This window comes from Myiozetetes cayanensis, unplaced genomic scaffold (assembly GCF_022539395.1).
Source record: "Myiozetetes cayanensis isolate MyiCay16 unplaced genomic scaffold, myiCay2020 scf5-8, whole genome shotgun sequence".
In the NCBI taxonomy this organism is placed as follows: domain Eukaryota; kingdom Metazoa; phylum Chordata; class Aves; order Passeriformes; family Tyrannidae; genus Myiozetetes; species Myiozetetes cayanensis.
Window position 1 is genome coordinate 108461897 of NW_026087742.1, and position 18676 is coordinate 108480572.

Here is an 18676-nt window from a genome sequence, read left to right on the forward strand (position 1 = left end):
ACATTATCAGGGGAAGATGTGACAAGTGTGTATTTGTATCATTTAAGAATTGCTCTAAGTATCTGCTTCAAGATTTTCCTTATTCCCCCCCCCCCTCCTTTCTTTTAACTGGAATCTATTCAGTGACCTAAATTTTCTATTCCTCATAAACTCTGCTTGGCTTATGCATGAAGGAAAGGGGCCAGAGATGGCCTTGTGCCACTGCTGGTTTGCTGGGGAGTTGCTCAGCTTCCCATGTAAATTGGCCTCGGGCTGCCCTCATTTGGGTTTGGCTACATCCTTCAGCTTTGGCTGCAGAAGCCCCCGAGGGGCCGTTCCACAGCCAGGAATAACTCAGCAGCTGTCCGGCCACCCTTCCTTGCCCCTGGATCACCCCTGCAGACGCAGAACTCATTTCTGAGCCAAATGGTAGCACCACTGGCAGCAGCGGGACGGGGGAGAGTGAAAAACCCAATTAACCCCTTTTTCCCCGGGGATGCACAGACGGGTCGGGCAAAGGTGCAGCGAAGGCTTCCATTTGTGAAGGAAGATCCGGACGCCAGAGCCGGCGGTCCGGAGATCCGGGTCAGCCACATCCATCCCGGGAGACGTTCCGAGGAAGCGCTCGCCGGGCGCAGGTGGGGCGGCGGCGGGCGAGGGGCGCTGGGGAGGCACCGTCCGCCTGTGCCAGCCCCGTCCCTGGCACCGCCGGGGCTCCCGCCCGGCGTCACCCACCCCCACCTCAGCAGTGCCGCGCATCCCGCCCGGCATCCTCGCCCCTTTCCCGCCTCTCTCTCCCGCCTTCCCCGCGCATCCCTCCGCCCCCTCGGCGGCAGCCCCCGCCCGCCTCTCCCCCGCTGCGCAGAGCGCGGCGCCGGCGGGCGATGGAGAGCCAGCGCTGCTTCGCCAACCGCTTCGATGACTACCCGGGCAGCCCCGCGGCGGCGCCGGACAGGGAGGCGGCGGTGCCGCTGGTGACGGCCACCATCGAGCGCATCCTGCGGGAGCTGCCGCCCCTGGGCGGCCCCCGCGGGTGCCCGGGCGGGCTGTACGGCGGCGTGGCCGGCGTGGCCTACATGCTGTACCACGTCGCGCAGTGCCCGCTGTTCGCCCCGTCGAGGGACTCGTACCTGCGGGCCGCCCGCCGCGTCGTGGACGCCTGCCTGCGGTACCAGGAGGGATGCGGCGAGGCCGACGCCGACACCCGCGCCGCGTTCCTGCTGGGCGGCGCCGGGGTGTACGCGGTGGCAGCGCTGGTCTACCGAGCCCTGGGGCTGCCCGAGTTCGCCCGTCCGCTGGGCAAGTTCAGGGAGCTGAGCGAGGTCTGCGCGCCGCTCTCCTTCCTCGAGTGCGGCTCCGACGAGCTCTTCGTGGGCCGCGCCGGGTACCTGTGCGCCGCCCTGGTGCTGAAGCAGCGGCTGGGCATGGAGGTGAGGGGGGCTGGGGGCGGCGGGGCATCCCCGGGCGGCCCGTCGGGGAGCTGGCGGGGGTCCCTCGGAGCAGCTTCCCGCTTTGCTGCCGAGGCGGGACAGTGCCCTCGGTTCTGGCTGGCGGTGGAGGGGGATGAAGCGGGGCCGCGGGTCTCTACAAAATAAGAAGGGAAAAAAAAGAAAAGGCGTCTTTGTCAGCTTGTACTTTGAAGGGCCGCTCCCCCGGGAGGAGAGGGCTTCCTCTAGCAGCTGCTCCTTGCCGAAATTAAAATATGTGTCTTTGGCTGGAGGGAGCGGAGCGGAGTGCACGGGACGAGCGGGATGGGGTCGCGCCTCCGGGCTCTGGAGCGGAGCGCTGCATCCCGGGGCACGCCAAGAGCATCAGCTGTTGGTTGCCAGGTGGTGAATTACTTGGCAGGAGCCACCCTGGGCTTTCAAGAGTATTTCCGGAAGATGAAGCGGGTAAGAAAAGGAGGAGTGCTGGGTATACAGTACTAAGGTGTGCTGTGCTGTAATTTGCAAGCAAGGAACCCGATTTTCAGAGGCGCTTGGTTTTGCTAACCCCAGCATACAGACTTCTGGAAATCTGTGCTTGTATTTTGGTGCTTTTCATGAACGAGAGCCGTTCTTTTAGCTGGAAGCACAAGATGTGGTTATGGTTCAACATGCTATTGGTTTCAGTAGTCGGGACTTTACCCCAGGATATTGTCATTGTCAGTGCTGACAATTCCGGGCTTCCACTGACTAGGGCACAGTAATTATTGCAACCGATTCTGTTTGCTGTGGTGTTTGTTACTAGGACGTCAGTGTGGTATCTGAGCAGGCAGTTGGTAGATTTTTTTTCCTGTCCTCTTGTCGGGTCTAATCTGTGTTTCCTCTGTTAATCACTGATTTGCAAGTTCATATGCTTCTGGCTTTCTTTCCTCCCAGGAGAGGAAGCAACATTTATTTACAGGTAAATAAATGATGTAAAAACAAGTGGCCCTGCCCCATCCAATACCAGTCACTGCAATTGCAGTCCGAGGAAATTCACTTACTGGAGGTCTCAGGAGGCTCAAAGGTATCCAGAAAAGACACGAAGAATGTTAAGTCAGTTAAATGCTTTGATTGCCTTGAACAAGAATTCTTACAGCACTAGGCATTTGAAGTAGCATACATAAAGAGATGTGCTGTTTCTTTGTATGGCATTGTCTGACAATCACAACCATAAACGTGGTTATGTTATTTGTAACCATAACATCACCAAACTTTTCAGTCTGACAGTGTTTTCTGTAAGAGGAAAGTTTTGAAGACACATCACAATCGTATATGCAGCAGTGGCAGCCTGAGGGGATGGTTTCTCATTGAGAAATAAGCCACCCCTGTTAGTTCAATCTGAATTAGAGGAGTGTGTATAGTGCCCATATCAGTGCTCATGATGGTATGGTGACATACTAGCTGACTGAGGTGGCACACTGCACTCTACTGCTTCATTTAATTCTTTTACCTGTTTGTCTTACATCCTTGAGAACAATTGCTGAAGAATTTGGAGAGTAGGTGCAATTACCTCTTACAGGCAGTGTGAGGAAGGGGAAAACTCTCTTCTCTGTGTGCTTGCTGGGTGAAAAATTGTGCTTAACGCAGCTGTAAAGAGTTAAACATCCCCACAGACAGGCAAAGGTGTGCACTTATTGTGGAATGTATTTAGCAGGTGGGTTAACTGCAGTCAGGGGGAGTTATTTTGCCAATAAAACATATATTCTGTGTCTCTCCTTGCTGATGTTTTTGTCAGTAAGCTATGTCCTCCTATAGTATTATTTGTTTTGTCAATACCTTGTAATTTTAAATGTATAGTGCAAGGAATAAATTAAGTATTAATAAAACCAACTTAATTTTTAAATTTTAACAAAAATTAAAACTTTTAATTTTGCTCCTTAATGAGGAAAACTACAGTGATTTCTAGTCTCTGTGTACTCGTACTTGAGCAAAATTTGTGTCCTTTGAATAAATGTTCCCATCCTAATACAGAATTATTTTAGTTAGTACGTTGCCAGATCAGACTGTGTACCTTTTCACAAATGAAGGCAGGGATGCCCAGAGAGAGTGCATGTCATTTATTACCCAAGGTCAAACGGTAAGCCAGGTACATCCCAAAATAGAAGCAATGTCTTGTGATTCGAACCGCTGGAAAATGCTACCTCCTGTAATTTGATTGTGCACAGTCTCACATGGCTCATTGCAGCATGTTTTCTTGTTTCCCACGTTGGGTTTTTTTTTGGTTGTTGTTTTTTTTGGTTGTTGGGTTTTTTTTTTTTTTGAGGACACTGTGCAAACATTTCCAGCACGAAAAGAAATCCATTCCTTACTCTGAAATACAACCGCTGCTGTCTGTATGGTTGGGGTTTTTTTCCCTCTGAAGAAGTCAAGTGGTGACCTATATACAAGGAATCGCTTGCCCTTGAAGAAAGACTTGGGAGCGAATTTTACAGTTTATGTTGTGGGTTTTGTTTCTGTTTATTCCAAGCAGGGAAGGAATGAGAGGGCTTTATTTCAGTAAACACCAGTTTAGCTCAGCCGCTGTGCCCTGATGCTTCAGTTGCTTGCTAAAGAGTGTTGGTGTCTTTAACATGTTCTTCACGAAGTAAATGGACTGTCCTGAAGGATCCAGTCAGTTGGATAACACTGGCCTCATGTGAAGAAGGGATTTACATTCAGCTGGTTTTCAGATTTTCAGGCTAATACAGCATTTTCCCCTGATGAATTAATTGGGATTTTTTGCATGAGTAAGGATTACTTCAACAGTCAAGGCTTAACAGGATTTGACTTTCATGATGCACTGTGCATTAGCAAAGATGTTTGTATTCATGCCTTTTTTTAATTTCCATTGTGTTGCAGTCAGTGCTTCCCAGGCAGAGATGGGTAAAATACTCTTTTGGCAGGAAAAATATGTCCTTTGTATAAGGTGCATGCACTTTACCTGTCCTTACCTGCTGTGTTTTCACCACTCAGGGAAAATTTAGTTTCTGTTCTGTCTTCTGTAGCTATGCCTTCTCCTGATGCTCGTACTGCTGGTTCATTGTGTGTTCTTGGGGAAATCTGTCAGTCCGGCTTTTAATTCTCTTCACCCAGTCTCTATTTACTTGTGCAAACTGTAGTAAGACATCATCAAAATGATGTTCCCATCCCTCTATTCAAATGGTATTTTATCCTTGGTTTTTCTCAGGGATGTTTCTGTCCCATTTCGTGGCTGATGGAGCATGGTGTGCCTCGGTAGTTGCGCTTCCTTCTGGCGATGTAACTGTCAGATGACAGAGGGAAAGGTACAGAAGTTCAAGTGGCTTCTTGCATTACCATCTGCCAAGATATTACTGCCTTTTAGTACAGCTTGGGTTATCTTTTAATAACTGCCTGTATGGATGGGCTTGACTGACTTCCACTGGCTCGGGGCTGCAGCAGCAAAGACATCAATGGATTGCAGTGTGCCCTGTGGGAGACAGGGCAGCATTTTGAGTGGCTGCCTGGTGCTGTGGTTTCATTGGAGACCATGGTTTTGAAAGACACTGGGGCACTGTAAGAGACCCCTACCTGCAGTTGCAGTGGTGACAAGCTGAACCAGCACACTGTGCCACCAATGTGGCCAAACCTGTTCCCTCAGGGGCTGAGAACACTGGGCTGAGTCTTGAGAATCTCCAGCAGAGACTTTAAGCTCTTCCATGCCATGATGTGGTTAAGCTTTCTGTCTCTGTGCCAGAGGGGCATCTCTGTTTCCTTCTCCATAAAATGCAATGTCACAATTTAGTGTGTGTTTCCAAGGGTGTTGTCCTGTCACAGGGTGGACACAAGCCTGATGTTATTCTGTCAGGGCATGTCCTGAAAGGGCAACGATCTTTCTAACAGGACCTTCTAAAAACCATACTTACCCTTGCTGCTGTGGATAACCAGAGCCTCTTTTGGACCTCACAAGGTTGCAAATCAAGCTGAGCCTACTTCACCTGGTACATGGAAAACAGAAATAGCACTGCTGTGCAGTCTGGTATCTGGGTGCCAGACCAAGGGATGTGTCAGGCAGGACTGGCTTTAAAAGGCACTAGAACAGATGGATGTACAGTGTGTGGGACCTGAGAGGCCCAGCCAGTGTGTATTTCATAATACTCTGTGAGAGAAGATATAAATGAATGAAAATTATTTTCTTTCAGCCCCTTAGACAATTCTAGATGATGTAACTTGTTCCTTAGAGTTTTCCCTCCAGATAGTCAGCTAGTTTTTAAAGACTATTGTAGGTTACTTTGCTCCACTTTCTTTTTTGTTTTACAATCTCTTAGGAAAAAAAAATGGAAAGTATGAGAGGAAAGAGCTTCCTGAATCCTGCCTAGAACATGTTCATTTGCAGCTCTTTAAAGGAAATGTATTAATGCTGAACACAGTATTTATGAAAGACACTCAGTGGACTGATCTTAGCAAGGGAGATCTGCTAAGCACCCACAGAATGGGTGGATCTGCAAGTGCTGTAGGACAGAATCCCCATGTCAGGCTTTTAATCTCCACCTGCACCTAAAAGGGAAGGATTGTCCTTTGAGGTGAGATTTCATTTCTCCTCTGCGGCCATTGAAGTCCTTTCTCTCTGTGGAAGAATTTGCCAGTTTATCTGAAGCGTTGTGGTGTTTGAAATGTCAAACATCATGGTGCTAGCTGGAGCTGTGCTGATTTCATTATTTCATTTTACACAGGCCACTACACAGCCATGATGTCTTTTTTTTTGCCAGAGGATTAAAATGAGTTAACAGTAAAGATAAGAAGCTTTTGATCCTGGCCTGCCTCTTGAACATACAGTCTCCTAGCCATGGTTTCCACAGAGGGGCTAGATTTTGCATTAATTTGCTTAAATTGGTGATTTTAAACCTGGAGTTCAGTATTGGAGTTTTCTAAAGTAAACAGGGAAACAAAGCTAGTTATTTGCATTTGGATATTTTTCTTTTTTAAGAAGTCATTCTGAAACAATTTGGATCTACCTTTCAGAATTTCTCTGTTTCTCTTCAGCAAGGCAACATGAATCGTTTTCGTTTTAACAGCCTTCAAATTCAGAGATGGCAACATGTTGATAAGGGCTGCCTGGATTCAGTTCCACACAGCAGACACTGAATGTCCAGTTGTAGAGTCAAAGTAGAAAATCTGAGGTTGAAAATGTTGAATTTCAAGTGCGTTGTTTACCAGCCAGTAAAAAAGCACTGTAATACAGACCGGATCCTTCTGGAATTGGAGGTTTGATTTACACGAGTTTAGCTACATCCTTTACATATTCAGTTGCAGAAATACGGATTTCAACCACTTATAGCTGAGGAGGGGTATTAAAAAGACAGTTTTGTACGAAAGCAGTGCCGTATCTCTGTGGCTTTGTGCTGTTGGAAGAAAATTTGCCTGTGCAGCAGCATCCTTTAGCTGAAAAAGCAGCCCAATACGGATGTTATAATAACAGCTTTTAGCAAAAAAGGTAAATATGTTTATGCAGAGGCATCTCTACTTTCCCACCCTTCTTCTGACTCCTTTAAATTTCATATGCCGGAATTTAACTCCTAAACTTAGTCAGTTCAGTCATCTTCCTCATCATCCCCGTGGAGAATTTTGAGGTCACCCTTTGGAGTTTGTCGGTGCCGCTCATCACTCTGCTAGAAGCAGAGGTGTTGGAGGCAGTGTCTTGTCCTCTGCGGAGCAGAGAGGCTTGAAGGTGAGATCTGCAGAACAAAACACAAAACACGGGGATCGGAATGAGGGCATGTTTGTGCAAAAGTTGCTGAGCAGTGTTTTGGACCTGTGGAGTGTATCTGGTGACTGAATCTCTGGAAGCATCTGGAGATATCAGGTTGTTTGAAGCAGAGAAGCAGGAGGTCTCTCCAGCAGTGAGGTGCAGGGCTGGGGTGGAAGCTACTGTTCTTCACATCCTTGCTTACTTGGGGTCACTTTGGTGGCACAGTGCAGAAAGTTCCTTAAATCCATTGCCTTAGGGTTTCAGATTTTTTTTTCTTTAATGTCATATTTTATTTATGCATCCGTCAAAGAACTTTATTGCAATACTGTGTTTCTACAGATACTTGACATTGATGGTTTCCCTCATGATTTTTTGTCATGGTTCTTATAAAGGACCAAAATCCACCGTTAACTGTTAGCTCACACTGGATGACATAGCAGAAGGAAATAGTGTGTGTGTCAAACATGCATGTGTGGTGGAATGTGTGGAGGCAGAGGCACAGGCAGGCATGAGGAAAAAAGACATTTGACAGGGATGGAACAGAGAGGAAAAAGAAAGAGCTAATTAAAAACAAAAAATTAAAAGAAGCAAAAGAATTAGTTGCTGGCAAAAATATAAAAAAAATGGAAAGCTGCAGAGGGGTTTGCAGAATTCAAAGATGAGAGGAGAAAGTCAAGAAATAATGTAGACCCTGGAGCAGAGGAGATTTAAAACTAAAGCCATGCTCTTTGACAGACAGATCTGATGGCTAATGTACTCAATTTAGAATAAGGTAAAAGTTCAAAAAGAAGGGTAAAGACAGGGAGAAGAGGACAGGCAGAGCAGTAAACTACATTTAGTTGAGGAAAATTACTGTTTTTGTTTGCTTGCTTTTTGTTTGTCACTCTTCTGTTACAATATTCTCTTTGCAAAGGCTCCTGCACTTACAAAGATAGCTGCCATCACATTCAGTGCTTAAAAATTCAGAGCACAACATTATGTCTTAAATTCCATATTTTCTTTCTCTACTGAATAACAGATAACTACGGATGTCTGGAAGCAAATATGGGCGTTTTCATGAATGTTTCCATATTTCTGATGCTGACATTTCCCTATTACGTGCATATAACACTATAAATCAGTATGTAACCTAAGCAGTAATTCTGTTAGTAAACCTTACTTATGTACCAGATTGAATAAGCAGGAATGTGAAAGACCGAGTTGCTCTTGGGAGTTAGAAAAGAACACAAGGCTAAAAACAATTACCAATTAAAAGCATAACATCCTCAGCATTTTACAGCACTGAAATGGAGGGATAAAAGTAAGCCTTAAGTTCCTCTGTAGTCATTTAATACACCTTGTTAGAGCATTAGAATTGTACATAAATATGTGGCACAGCAACGGACCAAAACCAGCAGGGCCCAAATATAGAATCTGTCCTCTTCTTTTGTCTCTCCTCCGTTAAATCAATAGGCCCAACTTCTCAGTTAATTCAGCTGGACAGTCCTAAAATCAACCTGCCACCCCACAGATGGGCTGTGTAAAGACTGCAGAGAAGGTTACTCAGCCAGTAAACCTCTGTCTTCTGCCTCACCTCCGAGCAGTAGTGGAGCTCTATGGAGAGGATCAGAATGGGTAAGTCCCATGGTCCTGCTGTCACCCAACTTCTCTATTCCCCCCCTTTAAAAAAAAAAAAAAATCTGAATTCAATATATGCAATCAGGTCACCATTTTTGATAAGGCAATCTGTCAAAATGCCTCTCTGTCTGTGTCTGTCATGCAGTGAGTCCTTTGACCACTGACAAGCACGAGATTAAGCACCGAGTGATGTTGCATAACCTTCTGTCCACTCCATTACAAGAAGCTCAATGACAACACCCTGTCTAAAACAAGTATTTCTTATCTATGTTGTAGGATTATTTTGAAGTGATCGTTAGTGAGCTGGAGTACCAAGGCAAAATAATTGAAATACTTTTTCATTTTAGGCAAACATGATCAAAAAGCATCTGAATAGCAGTCCAAGCTGTGTCTGAGTCATTTGGTGTTTCTCAGCTCAGTATATTTTGATGTCTGAGAGCAGAACCATAAATCTATTTTTGCAGGAGATTGGCATTCCTGAATTCTTCATTTTAATGGCTTAACATATCTTGTTGAAGAACAGTGAATCATGAGTGAGTTGGAATGGGTATCTGATAACACTGAATGATCTGGGAGAAAAACATGTGGCAGATAAATACACCTTCTATCTGTCCAAGTAATTTAGTTACTTTGTGTGTTTAATCTTTTCCTTCACAGGATACTTCCATTCCCTTGTTAGTACAATGTTAGCATCAATTGAGGGTTATAAATTGGGGATGTGGTGGTCCTATTTAGATTTCAGTGTCAAGGAAATTAAAGCTGCTCTTAAAAGTGTGTGGGCCTGGGGCTAGAAGCAGCACAGGACAAAGCAGCTCTGTGCTGGTTGGTCAGTGCAGAATTGGAAGGTGGTGGTATTGCATGTTCCATACCGGTGTTGTCCTGCAGTTTCTCTGCTCAGGGCTGACAACCAAAAAAATATCCCTACCAGAGTCAAAGAGCTGATAGGGCCCTTGAGAGGAAAGTCAGGCTGCCATCTAACCCACAGGAAGGTGCACCTGTGTCATTCCTGGCAGACCCTCTCTAACCTGCTCTTCACACCCTGGAGTCAGTGATGGGGATCTGCAGGCTGCCTTGGCTGTCTGATACAGGGGTTTCTTTTAGCTTCCTTGTTAAAAGTCTGGCCTCATGACTAATCTGAATTTTGCTGTAATTTAAGCCTGATATTCCTTGTCCTCCCCGTTGAGAAATAGCGGGAAATTCTGTTCCTCTTTACAGAAGAGAGAGACTGTTATAATTTTTATCCTTAATCTTCATTTCTAAAAATAATCCTAATCCCTACAGTCTTCCCATGTGTGTCATCTTTTCTACATGCCTGGTCATTCCCACTGCACTCTGCCAGTCTCCCTCGAGCCTTTCCTGAAGAGTGCCAGCAGTTGGACACCTGCTTGTGGCAAAGGCCTTTCTGATTTAGCAAAGAGATAACTGTGTTTCTTCCAGGTCTCGTTTCCATATATGCAGCTCAGTAAGGTGTTTGCATCTCACACCAGCGTGGCACTGACTCACATCCAGCTCATGACTTGCTATTATCCAGCAGTCTTTTAATGGGGTGCTGCTACATGGACAGGTGTTCATTAGGAAAAGTCTCTGAACAAGTGAGGAAGGTAGGGGTTGTGTGGAGGCAGAGAATCATGGAACCACAGAAGCTGTGCTGTGATATATGCAAGATGAGAAGCTTCTTCAGAGCTTCAGAGCTGAAGGGGCTTTGTGTCATTAATGCCAGCTAGAGAACCTCCTTTCCTTTGTTCCCTGAATAAAACTGGGAATATGTTATTCTACCTTGTAACACAAGGTGTGCCATTACATATCCAGGGGATGTCTGTGAAGTGATAGAGTTCTTTTGTGGAAGTATAGTTGGAGCAATATATTTGAGAGGGCTGTATTAAGTCAATTGTGTTGTCCACATTAGAAATCAAGGAGTAACTGAAATCTGAAGAAGTGTCTGGAAGTTAAACTGAGTCTGTTCTTGTGATTTACTTTTGTTGCTAATATAAAGGTAAAGCTCAGTGTTGTCTCTTCTTCTTGCCATCTGTGAAGTGGCTAATGCTATGCTTGTTTCAGTTTTCTAAGGCTAAGCCAGTGATTAAGCAGTCAAAATTACAGTTATAATAGCAATGGACCGCAAGGTACACATTCCACATGTAGCTGTTCAAATTTGATCAGACCTAAGTTGGTCAAATACGAACTTGGGCAAAATTCTTAGCAGTAGAACAGCAAAATAAACTTATTCAGGCTCTTTAAATAAATATTGATTTGTTTGTTCTGGTCTTGCAGAGCTGAATCAATCATGAGCGTTCTTATGCCAGGCTGCTGTTTTCATCCATACATGCCTTTTATTATGCCAGCAAAAATACCTGGAAATAATGCTCAGATAACTGCTACACATCCAGAAGACAAAATGTAGACAGAGCTGTATGTAATATGAAGGCACTGGTCCTATTCTGATTTTATTCTCTAACCACTGTGGCATAGTTTATTTTGGTAAAACAAATATTGTGAGGTAAATTTTCAAAAAAGTAACACAGGTAAGCTGAGTCAAACTTAGAGTTGAATCCACACGATTCATCTGAACAGTGTAGTACTCAGATTTGGGTTTGGCTCAGTTGTAGAGTCGAAGCATGGCTGAGGCTGGAAGGCACCTCTGCAGGTGTTCTGGTCCACTCCCTGCTCAGAGCAGGGTCCACAAAAGCAGGTTACCCAGGGTTGTGTCCATTTGTTTTTTAATATCTCCACCTTCTTTAGGCAACTGTGTTTGGCATCCTTCACAGTAAGAAATCTTTCTTTATATACTTAAGTACAATATTCTGTCACTGGGCACTGCTAAGAAGAGCCTGGCTCTTTCTCTGCTCCCTCCTGTCAGGTGTTTATACACATTGATGAAATCTCCCCAGAGCCTTCTCTTCTCCAGGCTGAGCAATCCTTGAGTTAGTACCCAGAAAGCACACAGTCATTCCTGCTCCATTTGCCCCTTTTCCCCAAAAGCAGGCTCTCAATGCCATCCCATCTCCTCTGATTCCCCCTAACACCTTGGATGGGCAAAGGATTGCAGTTTTTTTTCCCTTGCAGTTGGAAGCAGGGAAGAGCCAGAAGTCCAGAAGGGTCAGAAGGACCCTTTCAACACCACATTCTGCCACAGAGCCTTGGACTCCAGCTGCATCCTCCTTGTCAGTCTTTGCTGTATGAAAGGAAGGGCAGAGTCTTCTCTTATAGCTAAATATTGGGGTTGACAAAATTGTTCCTGGCTCTGTCAGGTAATTGGGAAGGTTGTGGATCTGAAGAGCTTTAGTGTGAAGATCTTTTTTTTTTTTTTTTAATTTTTTTCAACAAAAACAAAGCTGTTTTAATGCACGCTGCAGCTCGAAGGCTTCTCAGTGCCTTGCAGCCCTGTAGCACTGAACATCTATTAGTGAAAATGTCTCTAAGAGGTAGACCATGCCCCACCTTTAAAGGGAGACAATACCCTAAAAGTGCCTATCCCCCTGTGCTGTGGGAACATTATTCCTTCACCATCCATATTAATCAAACAACCTCAGGTTGCTGTTTGCCAGTGGAGGAAGAGAATTCCCTGTCCCACAGCCTGTATGAGGAGCCAAGGATGCATCAGGGGAAGGAGGCAAACCCTTTTTCTGAAAGCTGAGTTACGGGCCAGGGGTGATGAAACATTCTTCCTGGTGTCTGCAGATGGCCAGGACACCCCTCAAGTGCCAGGGCTATGTAGGAAGTTCTTTCCAATTATTATTTTTGTGGGTTTCTTTCAGATTTTGCAAGACAGACATCAGAGGAGTTCCATGTCCTTCTGGGCCCTTGAAGTGAAGCTGCTTTACTCCAAGGGCATTGGAATATTAGTCACACACGATAGGTAGAAAAGGCATCTGGCAAAGAGTTTAAAATACAAGTAGTTTGACTTGGCAAGCTTGACTTGGAAAACCCATTATATGATCCATAGGTCCAGGAATAGCTGGCTGGGGCTCTTCTGTCTCAGTTTACACAGTTCTTCCCATGGGGCTGGAAAGAATAGTCATGTAAAATGACAAATGCAGCAAAAGAGAAGCAGGGCTTTGAGTGCTCCCAGGGCACCAACAACACGGTGTCCTCTGTAACATGAGGTTACAGTAGTCCCTGTTAGTTAATGACATGCAAGGTAATGGCCAAGTGCTGTGAATATTTGTTACTGGTGGCAGTGGTGTGATTTGTCTCATGACTCTTACTACTCTTCTTCCTTGCTGTGTGAGGTTTGAACCCTCAGAGTAATCTGAACTGTGCCTTCTGACACAGCAGTCTCTTTTTCCTAAAGTCTGCTTGGTTTACACACAGTCATAACTGAGCATAAGTAGCACAAAGGGAAGATTGATGAAATTTTCCTGATTTTATTATGGTACCAAAAGGCAATTTTTTAACCAGGAGAAAAGTACAGATGGTGATCCCATTACTTACCAAGTAAGCTACATTTTAAAGAGCACAGTATTCCATGCTTCCTCAAATTAATCTCATGACTCTTATTCTGCCCTTGAAATGTGGCAGTACTGAATTATAAGAGACTGTCTGTATTTGAAATATGATTTGAATTGTATTTGGAGTTGTGGGCATATTTCCAAGCAATGCTAATGGCCCTGTGTGCCACTGGAAACTCTTTTGTTACTGTCTTTTGCATCAGAACTGTCTTGTCGATGTGCCTTGGAGTATCTGGGAGCCACATACAGAACATCAGGATTTTTACTACATCAGGCTGCTACCACAGTCTAAGGATAGGGTAAAATTCAGATGACTCAGAGGACTTGATCACCTTCATCTGGTTTTCCTGCATTATGTTGTCAGCATTCTTCCTGTAGCTTAAGTTGATATTTCTATTCAGTAGCTTATTGGCACGGCACAAATTGCAGATCATCACACAAAGTACAAGTGGCATGATGCCAGCATGGAGTTCTCTAGAATTCCCTTTGCTTGGAGGCACTGCTGGTGCTACTTTAAAGTGACTAATTTATGCCTTTCTTAGCCTGTGAATGCTGCTAACATTGCAGTGTTTACCTAATTTAACTAATTTCACAGGTAGCCACGTTGTTCCTCAGTCACAAATATTTAGACATACCTCTGTGTGTCACAATGTCTCAAATATCTGCATAGTAGGACTGCATATAAAGTAGCATGGCTTAGAATAAAGAAGTCTTTCAAGACAAGCAAGATTACTTGATGTAAATAACAGAATTATAAAATTAGTGGCTGATGAAAGAGCAGTAGCCAATACCTTGTTTACATTTGAATAGGGCTTTTGATACAGTGTCAAAGATAATCTTCTTTGAAAACTTAATTCATGCTGGCTTGGGTGAGGACAGTTGTGGATTTGGAATTGGCTGAAAGACCAAAAAGCAAAGCTAATCATAACTACTAATAAGGGACTGATGTAGCAACCAGCCTTATTTATTATCTTCATTAATGATCCAGAAGAGGCAGCTCTCTGGATAAGAATTGCTTTGGCTTTTAAACTGAGGCAAGTGCCAAATCCCGTGCACAGGCAGAGGAAAAGTATGAAAACAGCTCAGGAGATTAAAAAATGAGCTAAAACAAGGTTTATTTTTAGCAGTGCAAGCACATGTATCTGGGGAGAAATATCTGTAATACTTATCCTGTGTGCTAGGAAGAAACTGAGACTCAAGTAATCTGGACATGACAGGGCCTGAGTTTCTCATGTGCCCAGTTCACGTGAGTGTTGGATTAGTCTGCACGTGTGCTGCAGCACTGCTTGTACACCTGGGTGTAACATGAGAGCACATCAGTGTTCTGCACTTCCTTTAATGTAAATTATCATTACATTCCTTTGCATTTATTCCCCTTGGGAGTGAACAGCTAATATAAATGAGAAGGCTTAACCAGTACCCGTAGAAATTAACACAGAAGGGCATCCAGAAGGTCAGTAAAGTTTTGGATTGCCTACACAGCTGTACCACCCAACAAAGATACTATGGACTCACTCTCTGTGATTCTTCAGGCCCTTCCATCTCCTAAAACTCACTCCAGATGCCAAGACATGGAATTTTTGTAGTCAGACCTTTCCTGTTCTGGTGGTGAAGGTTGAATGTGCCTAAAAGTCCAAGGCACCTGGTTTATGCTACACCACTCACCATCCACGGAGCTCTGGTACAGATTTAAAGTGCTCTCTTTTCTCCATGGTGTTTATGCAACTCCTCCCAGTTCTTCCCCCAGTAGTGGCATTTTGCTCTCCATCTCACCTGCCAAGACTCACCTCTAGCTCCTACAAAGGAGGCTGTAGAGCTGCAGCTGGGGAGTACATCCCACCGAGCTCATCTCTCCCAGTTTGCTGGAGGTGCTCTTCTCACAGACCCCCAGGCAGGGTCTGACCTGATGTGGAGTAAAAGCGAACTAAGAATTGTGTCTTTTCCCAGTGGCAAGGGCAGAATGTGTTCACCTCCTGTCACCCTACAGTTTTCAAGACCAAATGGGCTCTAAGCAAATTGCAGTACAAGTAGGGGTCATAGTCTCTTCCTTTTTATGTGCAATAACCTTGAGACTTCATCACTAACCTGGCAATTCAAATTCACATCCCCTCTTTTTCTGACACAGTGCAAGAATTTAAGCTGATGCCTCTAAGCTGAGTGTGTGCTGATGGCTAGAGCAAATCTCTCTTATTGCACCTCTGATTGAAATTACTTATATAAAATACTCCCTCTGATTGAAATTACTTATATAAAATACTCAAATATTCTTCAGAGCAGGGCCTGGAGGGAAGTGCCTCAAACTCTAGGCTCCCAAGTCACTCTTGTTTCTTTGTCACCCGTGGTGTCAGCATGCAAGAATACTGTTCCTACATGGTAGAGACACACTAACTGCAGAACAGGTTTAAATAACAGTTTTTCAAACTGTTTTACATACAGCACAGCATGGACATTGTCCAAACAGTTGGATGCTTCCCCTTGTTTGCAGTGAGGAGTACTGTAGTATACAAACAAATCTCTCTTCTTCAAGATTTGTTTCCAATGCTCCGTCTGGTTTAATATCTTGTACCAGTATTAGATGACTCAGAGTAGCTGCACAAATGTCTGTGGAAGCTAGTTTTGAAATGTGTTGTCTGTAACATTCCTAACCTGCGTTTTTTAACGGACTGACTTAATGCTCTGAAACACAAGAGTTTATTTTTCATCTGGAATTGGTGGGCTGAGTTCTGGGAGTTGATTGTAAGATTTAGCCTTGCAACATCTGTCAGGAATAAATGTTCTTACATTGAAATATTTGATGAGTTGAAAGGAGATAAATTATTTATTTAAGCAACACAGGCTCTGAAGAATTCTTATTTAGTTCCATTTGGAGTGGTGGAGTACTTCTGGCAGTTAAGCCAAAATCCTCCTATAAATTCTCATCTTAAGGTTCAGTTGGTTTGTTAAAATTCCACAGTGAGAGTGGACTCAGCTAAATTTTGCAGAAATAATTTCTCTGGTTTACTTGAATCTTGGTTGTGCAGAAAGATATTTTGTCTTAAAACTTGCAGCGTTTTACAATCTATCATTTTGGTTTTGACATTGAAAGATAAAATAATTTTGTATACTTTAACACATTAATTACCTCCTGTCCAGAAAATAAATGTTGCCATCCATTTAGCTTTGCTTAGGAGAATCTCTTAATTTGCTTTAAAATACCTGTTTCTGCTTGGTTTTGGTTTTTTGGGTTTTTTTGTTGTTGGTTTGTGTGTTTTGTTGATGTTGTTGTTGTTGTTGTTGTTGTTTTGTTTTATTTTAATAATGAGAGAACAGACCTGGAGAATTATCAGAAGAAAGAACAAAACAATAACTGCTAAAGTAGCCTTTAAATAATCATTTCAGCATCCTAACACTTTCTGTTTGCTTTCTACAGCTCTGCGATAGACTGAGCTGAGATTTTCACTGAGCTGTTCACAGCACTAAGCAAATTGTCACATATAGTTTAGGTTCTTCTCTTCTATGAGTGTAGGATTTTGAGAAGGTCAAGGACTCCTCTAAGGTACTGAACTGTTAAAAATGTACATGTATTATACAGCCACAATCAGCACACTCCGTGCATCCCGAGGTAGCATGTCAAGATAAAAGCCCAAGTTTTTATTGGTTTTAAATGGGGAAGAAAACCCCACAGCTGACAGCCTTGTGATTGGGAGCCTCTAATGCTCATAGCAACCTCGTTCTCTTTTTGAACTTTAATTAGAAACAAATAAAGTAAAGAATACTGTTTTACTTTTCTGTAGTTTGTCTCTGCAAGCTTTGACAATAAGAAGCTATAAAGTCTTTCATGGATAGCTTTCCAAATGCTACTTTCTGTAGCTTCTCCTCCCCCATCAATTTTTTTTGGTTCTGACACTTCTGCAATGAGGCTTTGAGGAGTCATGTCTGTTTTCTTATTTACTTTGGTAAGCCAGTGAATGACGCACGTTCACTTGTGCAGAGGGAGGAGGTCTGAACACTCAGAAAACAAGCCTAAAGGCATTTGAAGTAGACTGGGAATTGTTGCATGAGGAAGATAAAAGGACTGGATGATGATGACAGATAAGGAATGTAGTATCTTTAACGTAAAGAGGAAAAAAATATAAGGCTGCTTAATAATGTATAGAATGAAGTCTCTGTCTTCTGGATTACAAATGGCCCTGGCATATTTTGTGAGTTGCTGCTTGTCAGCCATGGCTAAATAAAACACCGAGGATGCCAAAAAAAAGGAAGAAGAATTAAAGTTATGATACCCAGCAACCCACTTCATATGTAAAATTAAATGGATGTACAATTGCTTACATTGTAATATTTGATTAGCTGGAAAGTGATAAAATGTTTTTGACAGGTGTGCTCCAGGCCAAATCCTGTAGTCCTGACAGAAAAAAAATTCCCCCTGGAAAACAGTTCACAGCTGCATCTGTGAACCATGACCTAGTATAACTGCTTGAAAGGCAAATGAATTCCTGTTAAACCGAATATCAAGCAAGATCAGACACCATTTGATCCAGCACAGTTTGCTGGTGGGTGTATAAACTGCAATCTTTCCTTTTACCGCTATTTTATTTCTTCAAATTTCTTCATTTCGTTTTAATTCTTCAAACAGTGTGTTTGTAGTAGCAAAAAAGATTCACGGCAAGAGTTTAAAGCTCAACACAAACTATAGACCGGTATTAGGAATTTTCTCTTCAGGGGAGTGGTGCCTCATACCTCAACTGAAATTTTTAATCTCTCTTATTTATATATAGAAGACAATGTATTGCCTGGCTCGTCACAGGAGACAGTCTTCATGAGAATATTTGTTGATGTGAAGCACAGTTCTCTCAGAGTGCCAGGGAGAACTGCTTATAAATGCAGCTTTATTCAATAAGAGGCATAGAGTGTGCACATCCTTGGAAAAAAAGTGATTAAAACCCACAAATACTTCTATTGTGTGTAAGTCATGCACTCCACATTGGTTTGGAGCAATGAATGACAATGCATATGCTGGTCAGTTCCCTCCAAACCCACTAAAAACTGAGAGCAGGATCAGTCCTTGAACACTTAGATATTTGCTCAGCTGTAAATGTTAGGTTTCTCTACTCAGCTTCTGCAAGCAAGGTCAGCATTTTACTCTGTCAGGTAAGCCATGTTCCTGTAGTCTCAGCCTTTAAAGGCTTCATCAGACACAGTTGTTATCAGTCTCAACAGACTGTGAGCCAACCCCATGGTGTTACTGGCAAGACATGAAGTAACAAGAATTCGCAAGAATAATTACATGGCATAAAAACCCTAACCAAGTGCTAAAACTTACAACATTTCTTATATAATACTTGCCAGGAGTAACAACCCTCTCTCCCAGCCCTTCACTGTTCAGGTCAATGACCCGTTCAGGTCAATGAGGACTTTGATATTAAAAGCCATATTAATCATCTAATAGGTGAAATGACTTTGACAAATTGAAAAGAAAAAAAAAAGCTGCATGAGACTAA

General features: G+C 43.5%; 1 protein-coding gene across 1 annotated transcript in view; it reads left to right on the plus strand.

Moving 5' to 3' along the window:
• The first annotated feature begins 841 nt into the window (after window positions 1-841).
• The window catches only part of LANCL3 (LanC like family member 3), a 37793-nt gene continuing 19958 nt past the window's right edge, over window positions 842-18676 (plus strand). The window contains exon 1 of the mRNA XM_050332477.1: window positions 842-1409. Coding sequence (XP_050188434.1) covers window positions 864-1409 — 546 coding nt within the window. The 5' untranslated portion in view covers window positions 842-863. The remainder of the gene's footprint in view (window positions 1410-18676) is intronic.